The sequence below is a fragment of the Pinus tabuliformis genome, chromosome 3_2 (assembly GCF_031772625.1).
Source record: "Pinus tabuliformis cultivar Carrire ecotype Pingquan chromosome 3_2, CPIR1, whole genome shotgun sequence".
Classification (NCBI taxonomy): domain Eukaryota; kingdom Viridiplantae; phylum Streptophyta; class Pinopsida; order Pinales; family Pinaceae; genus Pinus; species Pinus tabuliformis.
Window position 1 is genome coordinate 718,398,155 of NC_142302.1, and position 17,937 is coordinate 718,416,091.

The window sequence follows — 17,937 nt, forward strand, 5'->3', positions numbered from 1 at the left end:
TTATGATTTAATGCTATGTTGATACATGAATCTGTATGTTTATACATTTTTATATGAACACAAGTTATAATATCTGTTTATGTGAAGAATATCTTAACGCATGTTAAAGTTATGAGATATTTAAGTTGATCTAGGTAATAACAGACTTAGGAGTGATTGTAGAGGCACGTAAGTTGTAGATTCGCCTGTTTAGGGTCCACGAAAGACAGATGTAGACCTTCACGAAGGTCCAAGGGTGATTAAGAGAAGTATGTCGATAAGCTCTAAAAGGCTTATCGATCTATGTGAAGGAAAAGTTAGGGCATAAAACGACAAGATAACCATCTCTGGGTGTGGAAAATTGGTTCTAGCATCCCCCCATACTGCTTCGGGTGAGACTTTAGTGCGCACTTTGCGGATTGATGTCGAAAGGGCTAGTAGTGTAGGGATTTGTTTGGCAAATGGGCCCATCAAGCCAACAAATGGTTCCGTTTCCAGGACCTGGATCTGCATAATGAGATGTGTGATGTCATATCATTGGAATCCAACTAAGAAAGAGATCAAAACTTTGTTGGATAAAAATATCTACAAATTCATGGTGCAAGAAAACAAGAATCTGTGATTGATGAAGGAACAATGGGTGGACAGATACTTGTAAACAGAAATACAAAAAATATTCTTCTGTTCCTTCCCGGTTGAGTTATATGAGTGGATCACGAAACTGGAAGACGATCAAGGAAGGTGGAGGCTTGACAATCTAATTGTTTTGGACACCGAACTTAGTAAGGAGGTTGACCGTTGGAAGCTTCTGAAGATAATATCGCGCGCACTCTCGATCATTGGCTCTACTGCATCATAGGAGAATTTTTGATAGAGTTCGTAGTCAATACCTCTGTCAGTTATAGCGAAGCAGAGCACCACTTCTTTAAAGGACTACGAGGTAAGTATTTAAAATTGCTAAATACTTGGATTAAGATGCTCTTATGTGAACAATGGGTTATGCGGTTACCTTTATGTTTGGAGCTACGCGAAGTGGAAAGTATTTCAGGGACGGAGGAAGAAAAGGTCCTGAGTATAGCTCATTGATTGGGCCTCCTTTGAGTGACGATGAAGGAGCACCGCAGACTTCTCCCCTGAGTGCTAGTCAGTTGATAAGACAAGGGTTCCTGTGAATACCTACACCACCTCCACCCTCATCCCATCCATCTACACCACCTCCATCCTTGCCTCCACCACTCACCCCATCAGCCACACCACCGCCACCTCCACCACTATGCAATATGGAAAACTATGTAAAACTACCTGTATTCAAGGGCATAAGGAATTAAGATCCAGACTAGTTCTGGTTCATTGTGAAGGCTGTATTGGAAGCCCAGGGTATCATGAATGACCAAATGAAGAAAGCCACGCTGGTTAGTGATCTGTAGGACCACGCACTAATGTGGTACATTAAGTACAATATTGATAACCCAACATCCATGTTGGCAAATATCCAGGCCACACTGAATAGAGAATTCAATAGACCTAAGTCTCAAGCACAGTTGATTGTATGATTCAAGGAGATCATGATGAAGTTGGGGGAGACGCCCTAGGATTTGGATCAAAGATTGAAGTGTACAATCCATGAAGCCAACATGAACCTAACTGATGGGCAACACCCGTTTGTGGCCTTGCTCCTTCCCCACTTAAGGGTTGCACTATCACAACATAATATTCGGACCCAGGCAGAAGCTCTAGAAATCATGATGAGGCCGCATGAGACACCAATGCAGGATGCTAGTATGGGGTTTCAACAGATTCATGCGTAGTTGAAAAACCTTTGTCTCAAAATGCAAAGTCTGAAGTAGGACATAATAGTTCAGCTAGAGGAATGCAAATAAGTTTGGTGCCTAAAATGCAAGGGTCAAGGGCATGACAAGGATCACTACCTAGTCTTCGCAAACTATGTTGCAGCAGGAGGACCAATGCTTCTATGACCGGAGGTCATGGTAGGGCCAAGTGCAGCGTCTATGCTATGGTGCGTATATGCTAGGTGGTTGGGAAACATGCAACCGACAATTTCCATTTGATGTAGAAATTCGTGCAGACACCACAACAACTCTTTTGCAATTTATATCAATCAGTAGGCCATGACGAGTGCAATTGCTGAAGTAATGAATTGATGATGGACAAGACACTTGCATACAGGGTGCAGACAGAAACGTGGCCCCCAGACCAAGGCGTTGGGGGAACGCGAGGTGAGTATTAGGGGTGCAATTGAGGCCAAGGTGGAGGAGGACCTGGGAGAGGCTGAGGATAGCTGATTTGTTACAATTGCGGAGGCCCAAGACACTATGCGAGGGGCTGTCTGAATCCGACATGATTGTCATGTTGCTACTATACTCAGTTTGATGATGCGACTGAGGATTGCCCAATATTAATGGAAAAGATTCGCAAAAAGGGGGCACAACCCACGCAAAGCCTCCAGATGATGAGGGATAAGCCTCATGAGAAAGACCCTAAGGTAAACATTATGTATCAAAGTGAAACTACAATGGGGGAGGATAAAGGAAAGAAACTTGCAGAAGGCAAATGGGTCTGCAAAGCACCAGAAAAGGATACTGGGTTTGATATGGAGCGTACAAAAGAAACATTTATGGAAGCAAAGAAAAGCTTCACTGAGGCCTTTACCTCAGGAAGACATGAGAAACCAACTAAAGAAATGGACCCATCACTGATTACTACATTCCTGGGGACTTGCATGAAGCTGCTCCATAACGGTAAGGCTATGAGGGGCCTACAAGTACTGATCAATCAGTGCACTGGTAAGGATGGTGCTACTGGTGAACCATGCATGGTCAGGAAGCTTCGTAAGCACAAGGCAAGGACCAGGCATGAAATGAGACTCACCGCGCAGATAGGGGAGTACGAGATGGACCAAGTTATCATGGATTTGGGGTCCAATGCGAATGTTTTTCCAAAATAGAATTAGGAAAGAATGGGGAGACCTGTGCTCCATTGGTCTCCAATATAGCTAAGAGTGATGAATCAACAAAAGATTATCCCAATGGGGAGGCTGTAAGGGGTCATAGTTGACATCAAGGGCGCGAACGCACTGGTGGATTTTGAAGTAATAGAGATTGTGGATGATAGCAATCCCTGCCCTGTGCTCCTTGGAATCAATTGAGCCAGTGACATGAATGGGGTAATCAACCTGAAGAAGCGTGATATTTGAAAAGAAGTTTCTCCAGGTGGTGGTGCCACTAGACCCCGCGAAGGGACCACGCAATATAGAACCAGTCCGAGATTATGAAAGTGATGATGATATGGACCACATTTACAAGATAAGGGCATGAGACCAGGATTGGGTGAATCTGACAACAGACGGATGTATTGCATGGGACCGCAAAAGCTCCTGCACATTAGATTTGGACAAAGAATTAGAGCACTAGCAGAACTGTTTGCATGAAGTATCTATGCTACGTTGTAATATGATGACCAAGTCATTGCACTACATGTCATCCGAAATTAGGGATCTACCTCACTATGATGGGCTAACTGATGTTGATTTCTTTTTGGATGCATTTGAATGAGAAGTGCCAAAGCAAAACTGCTTCCAGGCCTTGGACTAGGTACTGTAAGCTACGCTTGCAAGATGGTGGGGTACACACAAGGATAATTTCGATGATTGGTGTGACTATATGAGGATAAGGAGAATACATTTTGGGCAGCCAAAAGTGTGGATGACAGATAAGTATGATGGAAGGGATGATCCATGTGATCACCTGGCCATATGGACCAAGGCTTATGGAGCAGAGCCCCAGCCTGAGTGGGTGCATCTGTTTTGTCATACCCTAGGTGTCGTACCAATGAAATGGTACTTGGAAACCAAGCTCTACCATGGCAATGAAAAGTGGGACATTGATGAGCCTCATCATTGGGTAATTATATGGGCCTTAATTCACCTCCTAGCTTAGTCAAACCAACTTTTCTCATAACTTATTACATGTTTTTTATTATATTTTGTTTATGAAGTGAGTTAGAGTTGGATATTATGCGTTGTGGTCTAATAAGCATTTAATGCAGGATTAAAGGAGAAAATCAAGGAATTTTGGCAAAGACCAAGGTCAAAAATCGAATGGGACAAGGGAGAGGGATTATAGGAGGTAAATACTCCTTATTTACTACCCCTCCATTCGAATATTCCTCCATCAGCTCAGAGTGAAAACAACCAAATCATGAGGACTAGAAGGTAGCCGAGAAAGTGAGAGACAAAGCACCAGTTTATCTCGAGTTTAGGAGCCAAGCCTCCCTAATTTTAAGGAAGTCATTGGGGACTTTAGATGTATAAGTAGAGAGTCCTAGGACCTCAGTAGGATTCATATTTTTTATTGTAAAACTCTACTCTATTTTTGAGCCAACACTGAGTTAACTCAGAGGGATAAAGATCTTGGGTTAGGGCCCAACCCTAGTAGCCAAGGCTCCTCTTGATTTTACATGTATGTTTAGTGTAGATTCATAGCTTAATTGTTAATTTTCTTATTAGATGCATTTCCATTACAAGTAGTGTAGATTAGATTGGTTGCGTGATAGTTTGCTTCCAATTGTTCCTTATTTCAAGTAGCAGGATTAGCAAGGAGAAAAAGGATCACCACAAGGTTGGTAGAAGGTTTCTTGGCCTCACTTCCTCCGTCTGGGACCATCACTTGAGGAAGGGACCCTTAAGCAGCCCCAAAAACAAATATTTCTAGTTCTTCTATGAGCATTGGAGTTTGTTGTCTTTAATTTAGCATTTGGTTAATGTTGCAAGTTAGATTTCATTGTCATCTTTTTCATCTCCATTTCTGCGATAGATCTCACTCATGCTTTCATTCCTTTCAGCAAATGTCTTCATGCATAGTATAGGCAGTTGACTCATTAATTATGCTTTTCTAGTTTATGAAAATGTATCTTGTTGCATAGCTTTTTGGAAGACACACATGTTTTATGTAGAGTAGGTGCTTCAGGAGGAGACTAAGACTTCATAGCCAAAAACCACCTTCCACTTCATCCACCTTAGCCATCCCTTGTTTTCACCATCACCCTCACTAGTTTTTCATCATTTTTCATTGAAATTCTCCCAAACACATTAAGCAAATCTAGCCATCTATTATCTTGGATATTGACTCCTGAGTGATCCTAGACCTTCTAACACTCCATTCCACCCATCACACACCTTTCCTAAGCCTCCCATCACCTCCAACACCTCACATTTAGCTCTCACCTATATCGTGTAGGTTTCCTATAATTCCTACAGGATCATCTTGTAGGTTTCTAGTACATCTTGTAGGTTTTCCTGAAACAGACTGTTTTGAGGCTGAATTGATGGAAAACCTCTAGGAAGACACCAAAAGACTCCTAGGGACCCTCCACACCATGAAACCACTTCATAAACCTTCTAGCCATCCTCAAACACCCTTAATCCACTTGTCACATCCACAAGAACAATTAGTTTGCATACTTGATTTTGCATAAAAGGACCAAAAAAGTGAAAACAGATTTAGTTTAGTTTCTTTACTTGCACATTAGTATTGTTTGATGCTTCTTACTTCTGCAACTTAGATAGTGGCATTTGTTTTATGTTGATTTAGCATTTCTACTTAGCATAGCTTCCTAAATGGTTAATTAGGGTATGGTGTGGTTTAGCATTGCATGTTGACCTTCTCCATTACTACAGTAGAGTAACTCACTTAGAGTATATTTATCTTTCTTCCATAAAAGAATCAAGCTTCTTCTGACTCCATAGAAGTTTGGCTTCGAACCCCAATGGTCTCTCACTAGCTGAACAGTTACAATATGTAGAACCATCACTTTTACTTGTGCATACAACACTGTCAACTCCAAGTTTGTACGAACCCCAGGTTGATAAGTAAAGCTAGTAGCCCAGGAGTTGCAGAATCCTTGCTGCAATACTAGTGCTCATCACCTTTTGGCGCTGTTGTCAGGGAGGTGTCTAAGTAGAATGTGATTACTGCTTTCTTTTCTTCTATTTCTTGTCTTCAATATGTAGGTTTTAACCCTATACAAAAATTACTTGCATACGAATTCTAAAACACAGAAAATAAACAATGCGAGAGCATAACACATAAAACACATATACACTGAGATTTTCCCCTGGATCCCAAAACCGGGACAACCAGCTTGATTTTTCATTATGTTCCTTTCAATGTTGCACTACATATTTATACATATCGAAGCATCCAATACCATGGACCGAAAACCATTGCATCCAAAACCATGGACCAAAAACCATCAGGTCCAAAACCATGTGCGAAAAATATGTACAAAACTATAGGTAAGTTCGCCCAACCTAATATAGGGTCCAAAAAACAAAATTTTCTTGGGCGCTGCCTTGGACCCCATAAAGGGGGGTTACATGAACCCTTCAAACCCATTGTGACCCCCCCACACTACACAATCAACGCAATGAAGGGGGGTCCCCCCCCCCCCCCCCCCTCTAACCCCCTCGGTTAACTGCATGGGCTAGTCATGGAAAGAATATAACACAACCCAACATTCTCCCACTTGTTGTTTTCTTTCCATAGGGGACCACAAGAGAGCTTAGTCATTTATCCAACCCTGTAATACCCATTGTTTCTCTACACCAAGAGAACTTCTCAGAGCTCACAGATTTTGTCAATTCATCTGCAGTATTCTTCAAAGTGTCCACCTTTACCAACAACACTTTTTTCTCTTCTAACATATCCCTCACAAAGTGATACTGAACATCAACCTGATTTGTCTTTGAATAATAATTAGGGTTATTTGCCAAGTAAATTGCACTTTGGCTGTCACAGTCTATCCTTATAACTCCCTGTACTAACCCCATACTTGAACACAATCTCTGCAACCAAACTACCTCCTTGCTTGCATGAGTGGCTGCCTTGTATTCTGCCTCTGTAATTGATAGTGCCACTACAGATTGTTTCTTACTCATCTAACTGACTGCACCTCCAAATAGGTTAAAAACATACCCACTTGTAGATATTCTTTGATCCAGATCTCCAGCCTAGTCTGCATCAACAAAGCCACGAATATCCAACACTATGTCCAATCCTGGTCTTGCTTGGTAGCACAAACCATAATCACTAGTGCCACGCAAATACCTAAAAACTCGCTTCACTATTGTCCAGTTCACCTTCCCTGGTTTTGACATAAACCTGATCAATACTCTCACTGCATGTGCAATGTCTGGTCTAGTACAAACCATTTCATACATCAAGCTACTGACTACACTTGCATATGGAGCACGGGACATGTCCTCTTTCTCTTCTTGTGTCTTGGGACACTGTTACAGGGAAAAGTGTGTTAAGTTTTGGTATGTTCTATGCTAGAGCAATTTATTTAAATTTTCACAGTTAGCAATCACATCAGCATTACGATAAACTACAGATAGAACATAAATATAAAACGCAGAAGACAAGCCAAGGCAAGAGGACACAAGATATGGCACGAGCCAGGGACAAACCCCACAATGTGTGGGGAAACCCTTTGATCAATTCTTCTTTTATGTTCTTCAAAGTTCAGCAGAGAAAGCAAGAGAGATAGTACATTTACAATAGAAGTCAACACTTTGACTTTTGATATCTTCCGAGATCAGTTGAAGACATATTGCTTCAACTGATTCTCTAAGGTGACTCCTTCACCTATCATAGTACTGCATCTCATCCATTTGCCGCACCTTACCGTGTAGTATCATGTTGCCTCATCACCATGCTGGACCTAGGTGACTGAGCTGCTCTCATCTTCATGCTACTCATCTTGCTACATCTTCCATGGTCTCATTCATCATCAAGCTGCCCATGCTTATGATTACATTCACCATGATGTTGCCCATGCTCTGTGTATCATTGTGCTGCCCATGCACATGATCTCATACATCATGCTACCCATATATATCAAGTTTTGCATAAATATCATGCTGCTCATGATCTCATCTCTATGCTGCATTATGCTTGATCTACATCATGATGCTGCTCATGCCATATATGTTTTCTACCATATTATACATAGTGTGTCTTTCATGCCATGTCATGCCATAACATGTCAATGAATATGCTGACACAATTCCACTGAAGATTGTTACAGTCATAGCATTGACTACTATATTGGCATTACTACCCATCAAGTATGCACTGTGATAGATGACAACATATAGTCATAGTTGTGTGTATAGAGCATTGCCAATGAAGTAGATGTTTCCATACCTGACTGCGTTTCCCATATAGACTGTGTTATATCATTACAGAGTGTTGTGCGTATATGTTCATGACATTCTTCATAACGCATATATATACAATGGATTAGGGTTCATGTAGTTGTGCATTTGCTATCACACGTAGTTGTGCGTTTGCTCCATGACTGCGTGTGGAGTTCCTTTGACTATGTAACAATATCTATCTGCCCAGAAAGGTCTTTATAACTGCATATTTATGCCTTGCATATTAAAGTCTACAAGATAGTGATTGAGTGCGTATAAACTGCAGGTTTCTTCATATCACAGCGGCTCCTCTTCCAATCTCAGAACCATATGGTTGCTTCTGGACAAAATTCCCTTGATTGCGTTAATAAATTGATTGCTAGCTCAGTGTATAGGGTTTCTATTGACAGTGTAATTGTCTTCAGCATGAACAGCGTGCAGGTTGTTTCTGGACAACGTTCCCTTGACTACGTTACTAACTTCATTGTCAGCTCAACATATAGGGTTTCTATCCACAGTGTAATAGTCTCCAGCATGAATCAGCGTGCAGGTTGTAACGTTTCCTTGACTGCGTTAATAACTTCATTGACTACGTTGAATACCAGCCTATAATATCCTCAACATATCCATTATGAACAGCGTAATCATGAACAGATCATGACTGCGTTGGATGAGTCTTTATTCACTGCATCGAATATCTCCCATGACTATGTATAAGGTCTTACATTCTAGCATATGAGATATCTCCATTTGACAACATGTAGGTGTCTTTGTTTGCTGCATAGATCGACCTGCGGCTAGGGAATCACCATAAGGCCAGCGTATCTTTTGGTTCTCTCCTTCCAAAAACCCAGACGTGGAGAGGAGATCACCTCAAGGATACATGTTTAAAATGACATCAAATACTCATCTATTTATACTAAAATGAGGATGATGAATAGACACGTCGGTTGGGCTTCTAGATCCTACATAAGAGCTGGTCGGCTTGATAATAATTACATAGACAAAATAAATTCATATCTCCATAAATACTTATCGGAATCAGATGATCTTTGGATCAATCCTACACCTGTCGACGAGAGGGATCCAATAAAAAAATCAGCTGCCATAAATAAGCTGACTCACATGGAGTTTGGCCCTAGTTTCCAATTTAACACTCCCTCTCAACTAGGGAGAACTCCATCCATTGATCCATAAGTCCGACTGTACTATCTCTGCCATCAGTGCCCTGCACTATTCTGCCCAACTCTGCTCAACTCTGTTGGCTCTGCTCAGCTTTGCTGGCTCTGCTCTGCTCTACTCAGCTCTGCTGGATCTGCTAGCTCTGCTTTGCTGGCTCTGCTAGCTCTGCTCTGCTCAACTCTACTCAGCGCTGCTGGCTCTGCTAGCTCTATTCAGCGCTGTTGGCTCTGCTAGCTCTGCTCAGCATTGTTGGCTCTGGTAGTTCTGCTCTGCTCAGCTCTGCTGAACTATGAAGAAGAAGAATTGATCGAGAATGAGTCATATCATTCTCCACTAACCCGAAGTTAGTCTCAGAGTGCGTACCACTGATCCCAGACCAGTCTCAACCGACCCAAAGTCAGCGTCATAGTATGTACGACTCTCACTGGTCCCAGACCAGTACTGCACTAACACGAAGTCAGTCTCGAAGTATGTACGACTGGTCCCAGACCAGTCTCAGCCGACCCGAAGTTAGCGTCATAGTATGTACAACTCCTACCACTAGTCCCAGACCAGTATCATTGATCCCAGATCAATGGAGGTCATCCTAGCATAGGGAGTATGGTAGATACAATGATGCTTCCATCGGTACTACTATGGTCCCTAACTTCATTTCCCTACTCATTGATCAGATGAGAGGTACTTCCCATGAGTCCCAGACTGCATGGGTAAGATGCCTCGACAGGAGAACTTAATCAATCCTGTCCTCACAGGAGAACACATCAATCCTGCTACAATCGCCATTGAGAACACATCAATCGAGGCCTCACAGGAGAACACATCAATCCTGCTACAATCGCCATGGAGAACACATCAATCCAGGCCTGACAGGAGAACTAATCATCCTGCTACAGAAGAGAGCATATCATCTTGTCCCACAAGAGAGCGAATCATCTTGTTCCAGTACGCACCACCAGGGGAGGGTGAGTCACCCTGTGGTTGTATGTTGCTCCAGTAGAACTGCAAGCCCCCCAGAGCTCCCAGAGCTCAATGTATGCAACATGCAGGACCCTTTTACAAAGGTCTCTTGATGACTCCAAGTCGTTCGGGAAAATCACAAATTTGATCTTTCCTCGGGGCTTTGTCCTGTACATCAACTCAGTGCGATGGAGCCTCCTTGATCATCGACTTACCATATCCTAGATAAGGTAGTATTTGATGTCTATCTGCTGGAGCAATTGTCGAATACGAGATTCCTCAATAATCGAATCCCACCTCTAGTTGTCACAGAGAATCACAGTGGTATTCATCATGTGTACAAACAGCTCACTAAAGAGTTTCAACAACCAGAATGCCTCACAGAAGGCCATGCTATTAGCAATGTATTCTGCTCAAAGTCACTGACTTCTGCTTCCTGCTCATCCAGGATATCGAGGTAGATTCCAAAGAGAAACAGCACTGGGAAGTGCTCTAGTGATCCTCCATACTTCCTGCCCACTCATCATTCGAATAATCATGAGGTTTCATATTTCCGCTAGTGTATCTCAATCCATGAGAGATTGTACCCTGAAGATATCTCAGAAGATTCTTGGCACCAATCCAGTGAGGCTCAAATATGAGCTCACCATGCTAACTACATCCCATATGTCCAGACAGAGGTTCTCCAAGTACATCAATGTGAATGAGTTTATGAAACTCAAAGGCATTTCCCAAATCTGGTCCGACATCATTACCATATAACTTCTGAAAGTTAAGATCTTCGAGGCAGTCACAAGCTTGCAGCTTATCTTCTCACATTCAGAATCCAACTCCCTCTGTCTCCTATAAATGAGAGGGTCTTCACTTGTCAGACATAGGGGCCGGTACGAGAGGTTTATCATCCACAACCTTCGAGTAATGGTTTGGATCAGTTTCACTCCTAGTGAATCTTAGCTGCATTAGACAGCTATCAATCCTCTCATACTATGCTCGAGGTGTTTTTCTTCAAGCCATAGAGGGCTTTCTTCCATCAAACTCCTCAGGTTGTTCCAAACTGGTGAACTTGCAGCATGAGGGGAAAGGTCCCCTTATAATATTTTCCTTCGGTACATTTCAGACATGTACTTCATGCTTCTTTTTGAATTCAGGCATCCTAGTCACCATCTGACTCACAAACCTCCAGTGCTGAGTCAATGGACATGGTCCCCATTAGACTTCCTGCAACTTGATACAACGCTAAACTCAAAACATCTTTAAAATATCTATTTTCAAACACGTACCTTTCCATCGATAAGTGCCACCCTGTAACCTTTGACTCCCATTTCGAGATGGACATCAGGTTCGATCAGGTACATAAAATAGATTTTGGGGTTCCTTGCTTTCCTGGAAGAGTCGACCATTTCCTTGATGACCTGCATTACCAGTCATTCTTTTGATCATTGAAGATGTCCCAGGAATGATTGTTATCTTCATCAAGAGATGTGTCTCTGCCATTCGAACACTCCTTCGCATAACGGCCAAACTTATTTCAACAAGGCATCCGCCTTTCCTTCCACCCTTAGATCCGAACTTCCCAATGAAGTGATCATAATCTTCCGCTGCGCTATTCTGATAACATTCTCTGCTTTGACTTCACCCTAGGTGAATTATGAGGAACCCATTGATCCTTCTATCTTGTCCCAACTGTCTTCGGTGATTGCTCTTTCACTCTTGCTTGGGCATTGTCTTCACCTCAGCTTTGATACCATGTTAAGTTTTGGTATGTTCTATGCTAGAGTAATTTATTTAAATTTTCACAGTTAGCAATCACATCAGCATTACGATAAACTGCAGATAGAACATAAATATAAAACGCAGAAGATAAGCCAAGGCAAGAGGAGTCGAGGACACAAGATATGGCGCGAGCTAGGGACAAACCCCACAATGTGTGGGGAAACCCTTTGATCAATTCTTCTTTTATGTTCTTCAAAGTTCAACAGAGAAAGCGAGAGAGATAGTACATTTACAATAGAAGTCAACACTTTGACTTTTGATATCTGCCGAGATCAGTTGAAGACATATTGCTTCAACTGATTCTCTAAGGTGACTCCTTCACCTATCATAGTACTGCATCTCATCCATTTGCCGCACCTTACCATGTAGTATCATGCTGCCTCATCACCATGTTGGACCTAGGTGACTGAGCTACTCTCATCTTCATGCTACTCATCTTGCTGCATCTTCCATGGTCTCATTCATCATCAAGTTGCCCATGCTTATGATTACATTCACCATGATGTTGCCCATGCTCCGTGTATCATTGTGCTACCCATGCACATGATATCATACATCATGCTACCCATATATATCAAGTTGTCCATATATATCATGCTGCTCATGATCTCATCTCTATGCTGCATTATGCTTGATCTACATCATGATGCTGCTCATGCCATATATGATTTCTGCCATATTATACATAGTGTGTCTTTCATGCCATGTCATGCCATAACATGTCAATAAATATGCTGACACAATTCCACTGAAGATTGTTACAGTCATACCATTGACTACTATATTAGCATTACTGCCCATCAAGTATGCACTGTGATAGATGACAACGTATAGTCATAGTTGTGCGTATATAGTTCATTGTTGTGTGTATAGAGCATTGCCAATGAAGTAGATATTTCCATACCTGACTGCGTTTCCCATATAGACTGTGTTATATCATTACAGAGTGTTGTGCGTATATGGTCATGACATTCTTCATAACGCATATATATACAATGGATTAGGGTTCATGTAGTTGTGCGTTTGCTATCACACGTAGCTGTGCATTTGCTCCATGACTACGTGTGGAGTTCCTTTGACTATGTAACAATATCTATTTGCACAGAAAGGTCTTTATAACTGCATATTTATGCCTTGCATATTAAAGTCTACAAGATAGTGATTGAGTGCGTATAAACTGTGGGTTTCTTCATATCACAGCGGCTCCTCTTCCAATCTCAGAACCATATGGTTGCTTCTGGACAACATTCCCTTGACTGCGTTAATAAATTGATTGCTAGCTCAGTGTATAGGGTTTCTATTGACAGTGTAATTGTCTTCAGCATGAACAACGTGCAGGTTGTTTCTGGACAGTGTTCCCTTGACTACGTTACTAACTTCATTGTCGGCTCAACATATAGGGTTTCTATCCACAGCGTAATAGTCTCCAGCATGAATTAGCATGCAGGTTGTAACGTTTCCTTGACTGCGTTAATAACTTCATTGACTGCGTTGAATACCAGCCTATAATATCCTCAACGTATCCATTATGAACAACGTAATCATGAACAGATCATGACTGCGTTGGATGAGTCTTTATTCACTGCGTCGAATATCTCCCATGACTGCGTATAAGGTCTTACATTCTAGTGTATGAGATATCCCCATTTGACAACGTGTAGGTGTCTCTGTTTGCTGCATAGATCAACCTGCGGCTAGGGCATCACCATAAGGCCAGCATATCTTTTGGTTCTCTCCTTCCAAAAACCCAGAAGTGGAGAGGATATCACCTCAAGGATACATGTTTAAAATGACATCAAATAATCATCTATTTATACTAAAATGAGGATGATGAATAGACACGTCGGTTGGGCTTCTAGATCCTACATAAGAGCTGGTCGGCTTGATAATAATTACATAGACAAAATAAATTCATATCTCCATAAATACTTATCGGAATCGGATGATCTTTGGATCAATCCTACACCTCTTGACGAGAGGGATCCAATAAAAATATCAGCTACCATAAATAAGCCGACTCACATGGAGTTTGGCCCTAGTTGCCAATTTAACAAAGTGTCTATATAGAACTGCTCTATCCCACTAAGGTGTGACAGCTTCCTTAGAAACAAACAGCTTCCTGTGAAAGCTACTTTCGTTTTTCCTTTATGAATTATAGATAGAGAGGAACAGAAAGACCAACCTCTGTCTTGCGCTAATCTCCTGATTTGATCCCTCTCTTCTTTGATAGTCTTCAGCTACCTGCTCCCTTGCACGCCCAGCTTCACAAAGTACCTGTAAGATCACAGAAGCATAGCACTATACAAAGACATGGATCTATAATCATAAACAATCTAGGATCATATGTAAATTGACCATACAAATGTAGCAAGCATCAATGACACAAAAGCATGGAGGAAAACTTGAATAGCTTTTATTGATAAACAAGAAAAGAGCCAAGAGGAGTTACAACCAGTTGTTCTGACCCAGCATCAACCTCCTAGCAAAGAAGCCCCTCTTCACCTCAAACAAAGCTTAGATCACCCAACAATCTGATGTTTGTCTCAAGAAACCAACAACAATTCCTTACAATATGCGAAATTCTAGCCTCTGGATCTCTGGGATGAGGGATCCATATATAGATGTTTGTAATGGAGATGAGTCAGCTCAAGATTTGATTAGTGTCTTCCCTCTGATAGTTCTTGCTTCCACTTGGAGATTGATGGTCTCTTACTCATCCTTGGTCGAATTCAGTGAGGCAAGTGTCACAGGAGAAGATTATGGAAGCTTCTATTGCCTCTCCACCTCGCGGAATGACACTGCCATTTGTCATTTCTCGCCCATCGCACCCCATAGAAGGGATTTTTGAAATGCAACGCACCCACACAGTGTATTTAGGTGAGATGCAACGCACTTAGCCAGTGGAGCAGCTGAAATGATCCTGTTTTGACCAATTCTGAGAAGTTTTTCATGGAGAACTTCTGGGAGAAGCTGTAATCTGTTGACCTTGTTCCTTTATGGGTTAGAACAAAACTTTTAGGGACTTAGGAGCCTAAAAATGTCTATAACAGTTGCCCCCTAAAGCATGAGGTCGTTAATCTTTTGATGTCGGGTGAAATGCTTTATTATGAGGATCCGAAGTTCTTTTAATGCTGGGAGGAGACCTGTAATAAGATACAATACAATACATTATCTTCATAATATTTTCATGATCTAGCTGAGGCGGGCATTCCCATGCTCAGCTTTATAAATTCATTTTCATGTACATAGGACAAACAATCGTCTGAGTGTAGAATGATGATTCTGATAGAGCCATCATCCTTTTGATTGGATGATTATCTGTGCAGCAATGATGTACATTTGATGTCTTTATTTTCCCTGAATATATATCGCAGCTCGGATGGATGAAACTAGATCCGGGGTCTTCAATCTCGTTCGATCTTCACTCGGAGTACAAGTCGATCCATGTGAGAAATGTTCTGAAGTCAAACATGGAAAGACATCGCTTGATTACCAGCCAATGATGTAAACTGTTAACAAGCGCGAGAGGAATCACCGATAATGATAATGACCCTCAAGGTACTGCAGTACAATTTACGTGGTGTAAATAAAGGACTTGGTATCGAACACCACGCAAAATCTTTCGGTCAAAGGCCATTGATGTAAACCTGTTGTCGGAAGTGAGAAACTTGCCATTGAGGCATGCAAGCTTCAAAGTACTGAATGGGGTGTTCCTAGATCAACTTCTTGGATAATGAGCTGATGTCGAAAAGAAGTGATCCGTCACAGGAGGGCCTTAATGAATCCCACATCAATGACACGGAATGGAGCGAATGATTTTAATGGAGGTGAAAACGATTTGGTGATATAAGGTTCAGGGTGGTGGTCATGAAAGAATGGAGTATAAATGTATGGTAGTGGGTGAGACACAGGTGAATTCTCTGAATGACTTCTCTTGAACATATCGACGACACTAATGTGATGGATTGGTAGCATTAACCCCAAATGTGGATGGTATGATGGGACCATGGTGATGTGACCGGTGAATGAAACAACCCAACCCGACTCGGACACGGAGTGGAAGTGTCATGTTCAAGAGCGACTTGCTACCAACAGAGTTTCTTCAAGTTTTCTTCCCAATTTTCCCCAGTCATTGCTGACCAGTACCTCTTTATTTTTGTCAATCTTGAGGAGGATAAGATATGCTTGTTCTATAATTTTCCCTTCGGGCAAACCCATCGCTATGTTTTAACGAGCCTAGCGATAGTGAAACTCGTTCTCGTCTATAGCCAAGTTTGTCGATATTACACTTTTAACGAGTTTAATGACAAAGATAACTCGGTCCTTTTCAATTTTAAAGAGTCTGAAAAGGAACGTAAAGGTAACTCCAAAATTCCTTTTTCGTCATCTAATCCCTTAAGTCCGAAAAAGTATAAAACAATATAGAAGGGATGAATTTTTGATACTTTTAACGAGCCGAACAAAACAAGCGCTCGATATTTTTGTGTAATAATCCCTCGGGTCCAAAAAGATTAAAATCTAGAGGAGGGATAGCACTTCCTGTCCCTTTAACGAGCTGGAGAGGCCAATGGCTCGGAAATCTTTTCATATTTTACGAGTCAATTGAAAAGAGCTTAAAGGAGACTCGTCTTTTGAGGAACAAGTGATAAAATGGGTAGCAGCTGATTCCAGGTAAGGTTTGGAATTTTCCAATCACGGCAGTGTCACAAGGATGGCTAGTGAGATCACTCTTTGCAGCTGTTCCTCAAAATGGGTAAACAATCAAATGGGGGTGAATGATCGGCCAATGAAAAAGTGGAGGTGATGGTGAAAACAGGACCAAGGCTTTAATGGCTGAAGTACTACATTCACGATGGTTATTTACTAGGGGAAATAGTTCATTTTTTAACGAGATTAAACGCGGGAGGAAACATTTGCTCATGGCTTATGTTTATTTTTTAACGAGCTTGAACTATGTGCTAAAACTGCTCAATGCGGGTTTATTTTTTAAAGAGCTTGAACCTTGTGGTAACACTGCTCGATTAATCCAGTCGTGTGATAAGAATGTCTCATATAAAATGACAACTTTTAGAGTTTTGCCCCACATCCTTTCTTTATGCAAGTTAGGAAACGACCAATCCAAAAAACAGATAAATGATCGCTCTTTGCTTGCACTCCAAAAGGTTTGCATGCCCCCAGGTATAAAACAGAGTTTCAAGGTTACCCCTTCTTTAGTCCGTTAAAACATTTGTTTTACCGAGAGAGGCCTACCTCTTACAGGTTACCCAAAGATTGTTCTGTTCACAGCGCAAACAAAACACTTCTTTGGCGATGTCTACCGAAATAGACAAAGGTGACTGAAGGAGGCTACTCCACTCACATAACTTTGACAAGAGAATCTTGTTCTAGAATAACCCTCTCTTCCAATCATGGATGGGGGTACAGACTAGTCATATTCTCTCGCAGAAACCTACCCTATACCCGAAGTTTTCCTGCCGAAGCAGACCAGGGTGCATGCCCCCTGGGTTTCAGTCATGTCTCCCCGAATCACTCGCGCTCATCAGGTGGACGGACTAGAGATTGAGACATTTCTTGCGTGAAAAGACCATTTAGGGATGGTATATGACTATTTGCTATGCGTGATCTAGGAAATGAAAGCTGGTCTACGAGCTTGACCACTCTTCCTTCGTGCGGAAAACACATCACTCTAAAGAGTGATGAGACAATGGCTCTCATGCAATAAATATAGTCTCGTCCAAGGAGTAGATTGTAATCCAGGGGTCCTTGAACTACCATTACGTTCATGTGAACGGTTTTCCCTCTCAATGTTATGGGCACATTGGGAAGGA

General features: G+C 41.7%; 1 protein-coding gene across 1 annotated transcript in view; it reads left to right on the plus strand.

Annotated features, from left to right (window-relative positions):
- Positions 1 to 2,512: 2,512 nt before the first annotated feature.
- LOC149182646 (uncharacterized) overlaps positions 2,513 to 17,937 on the plus strand; it is a 110,817-nt gene continuing 95,392 nt past the window's right edge. The window contains exon 1 of the mRNA XM_089414621.1: positions 2,513 to 2,839. Within this exon, the coding sequence (XP_089270747.1) occupies positions 2,513 to 2,839 (327 nt within the window). The remainder of the gene's footprint in view (positions 2,840 to 17,937) is intronic.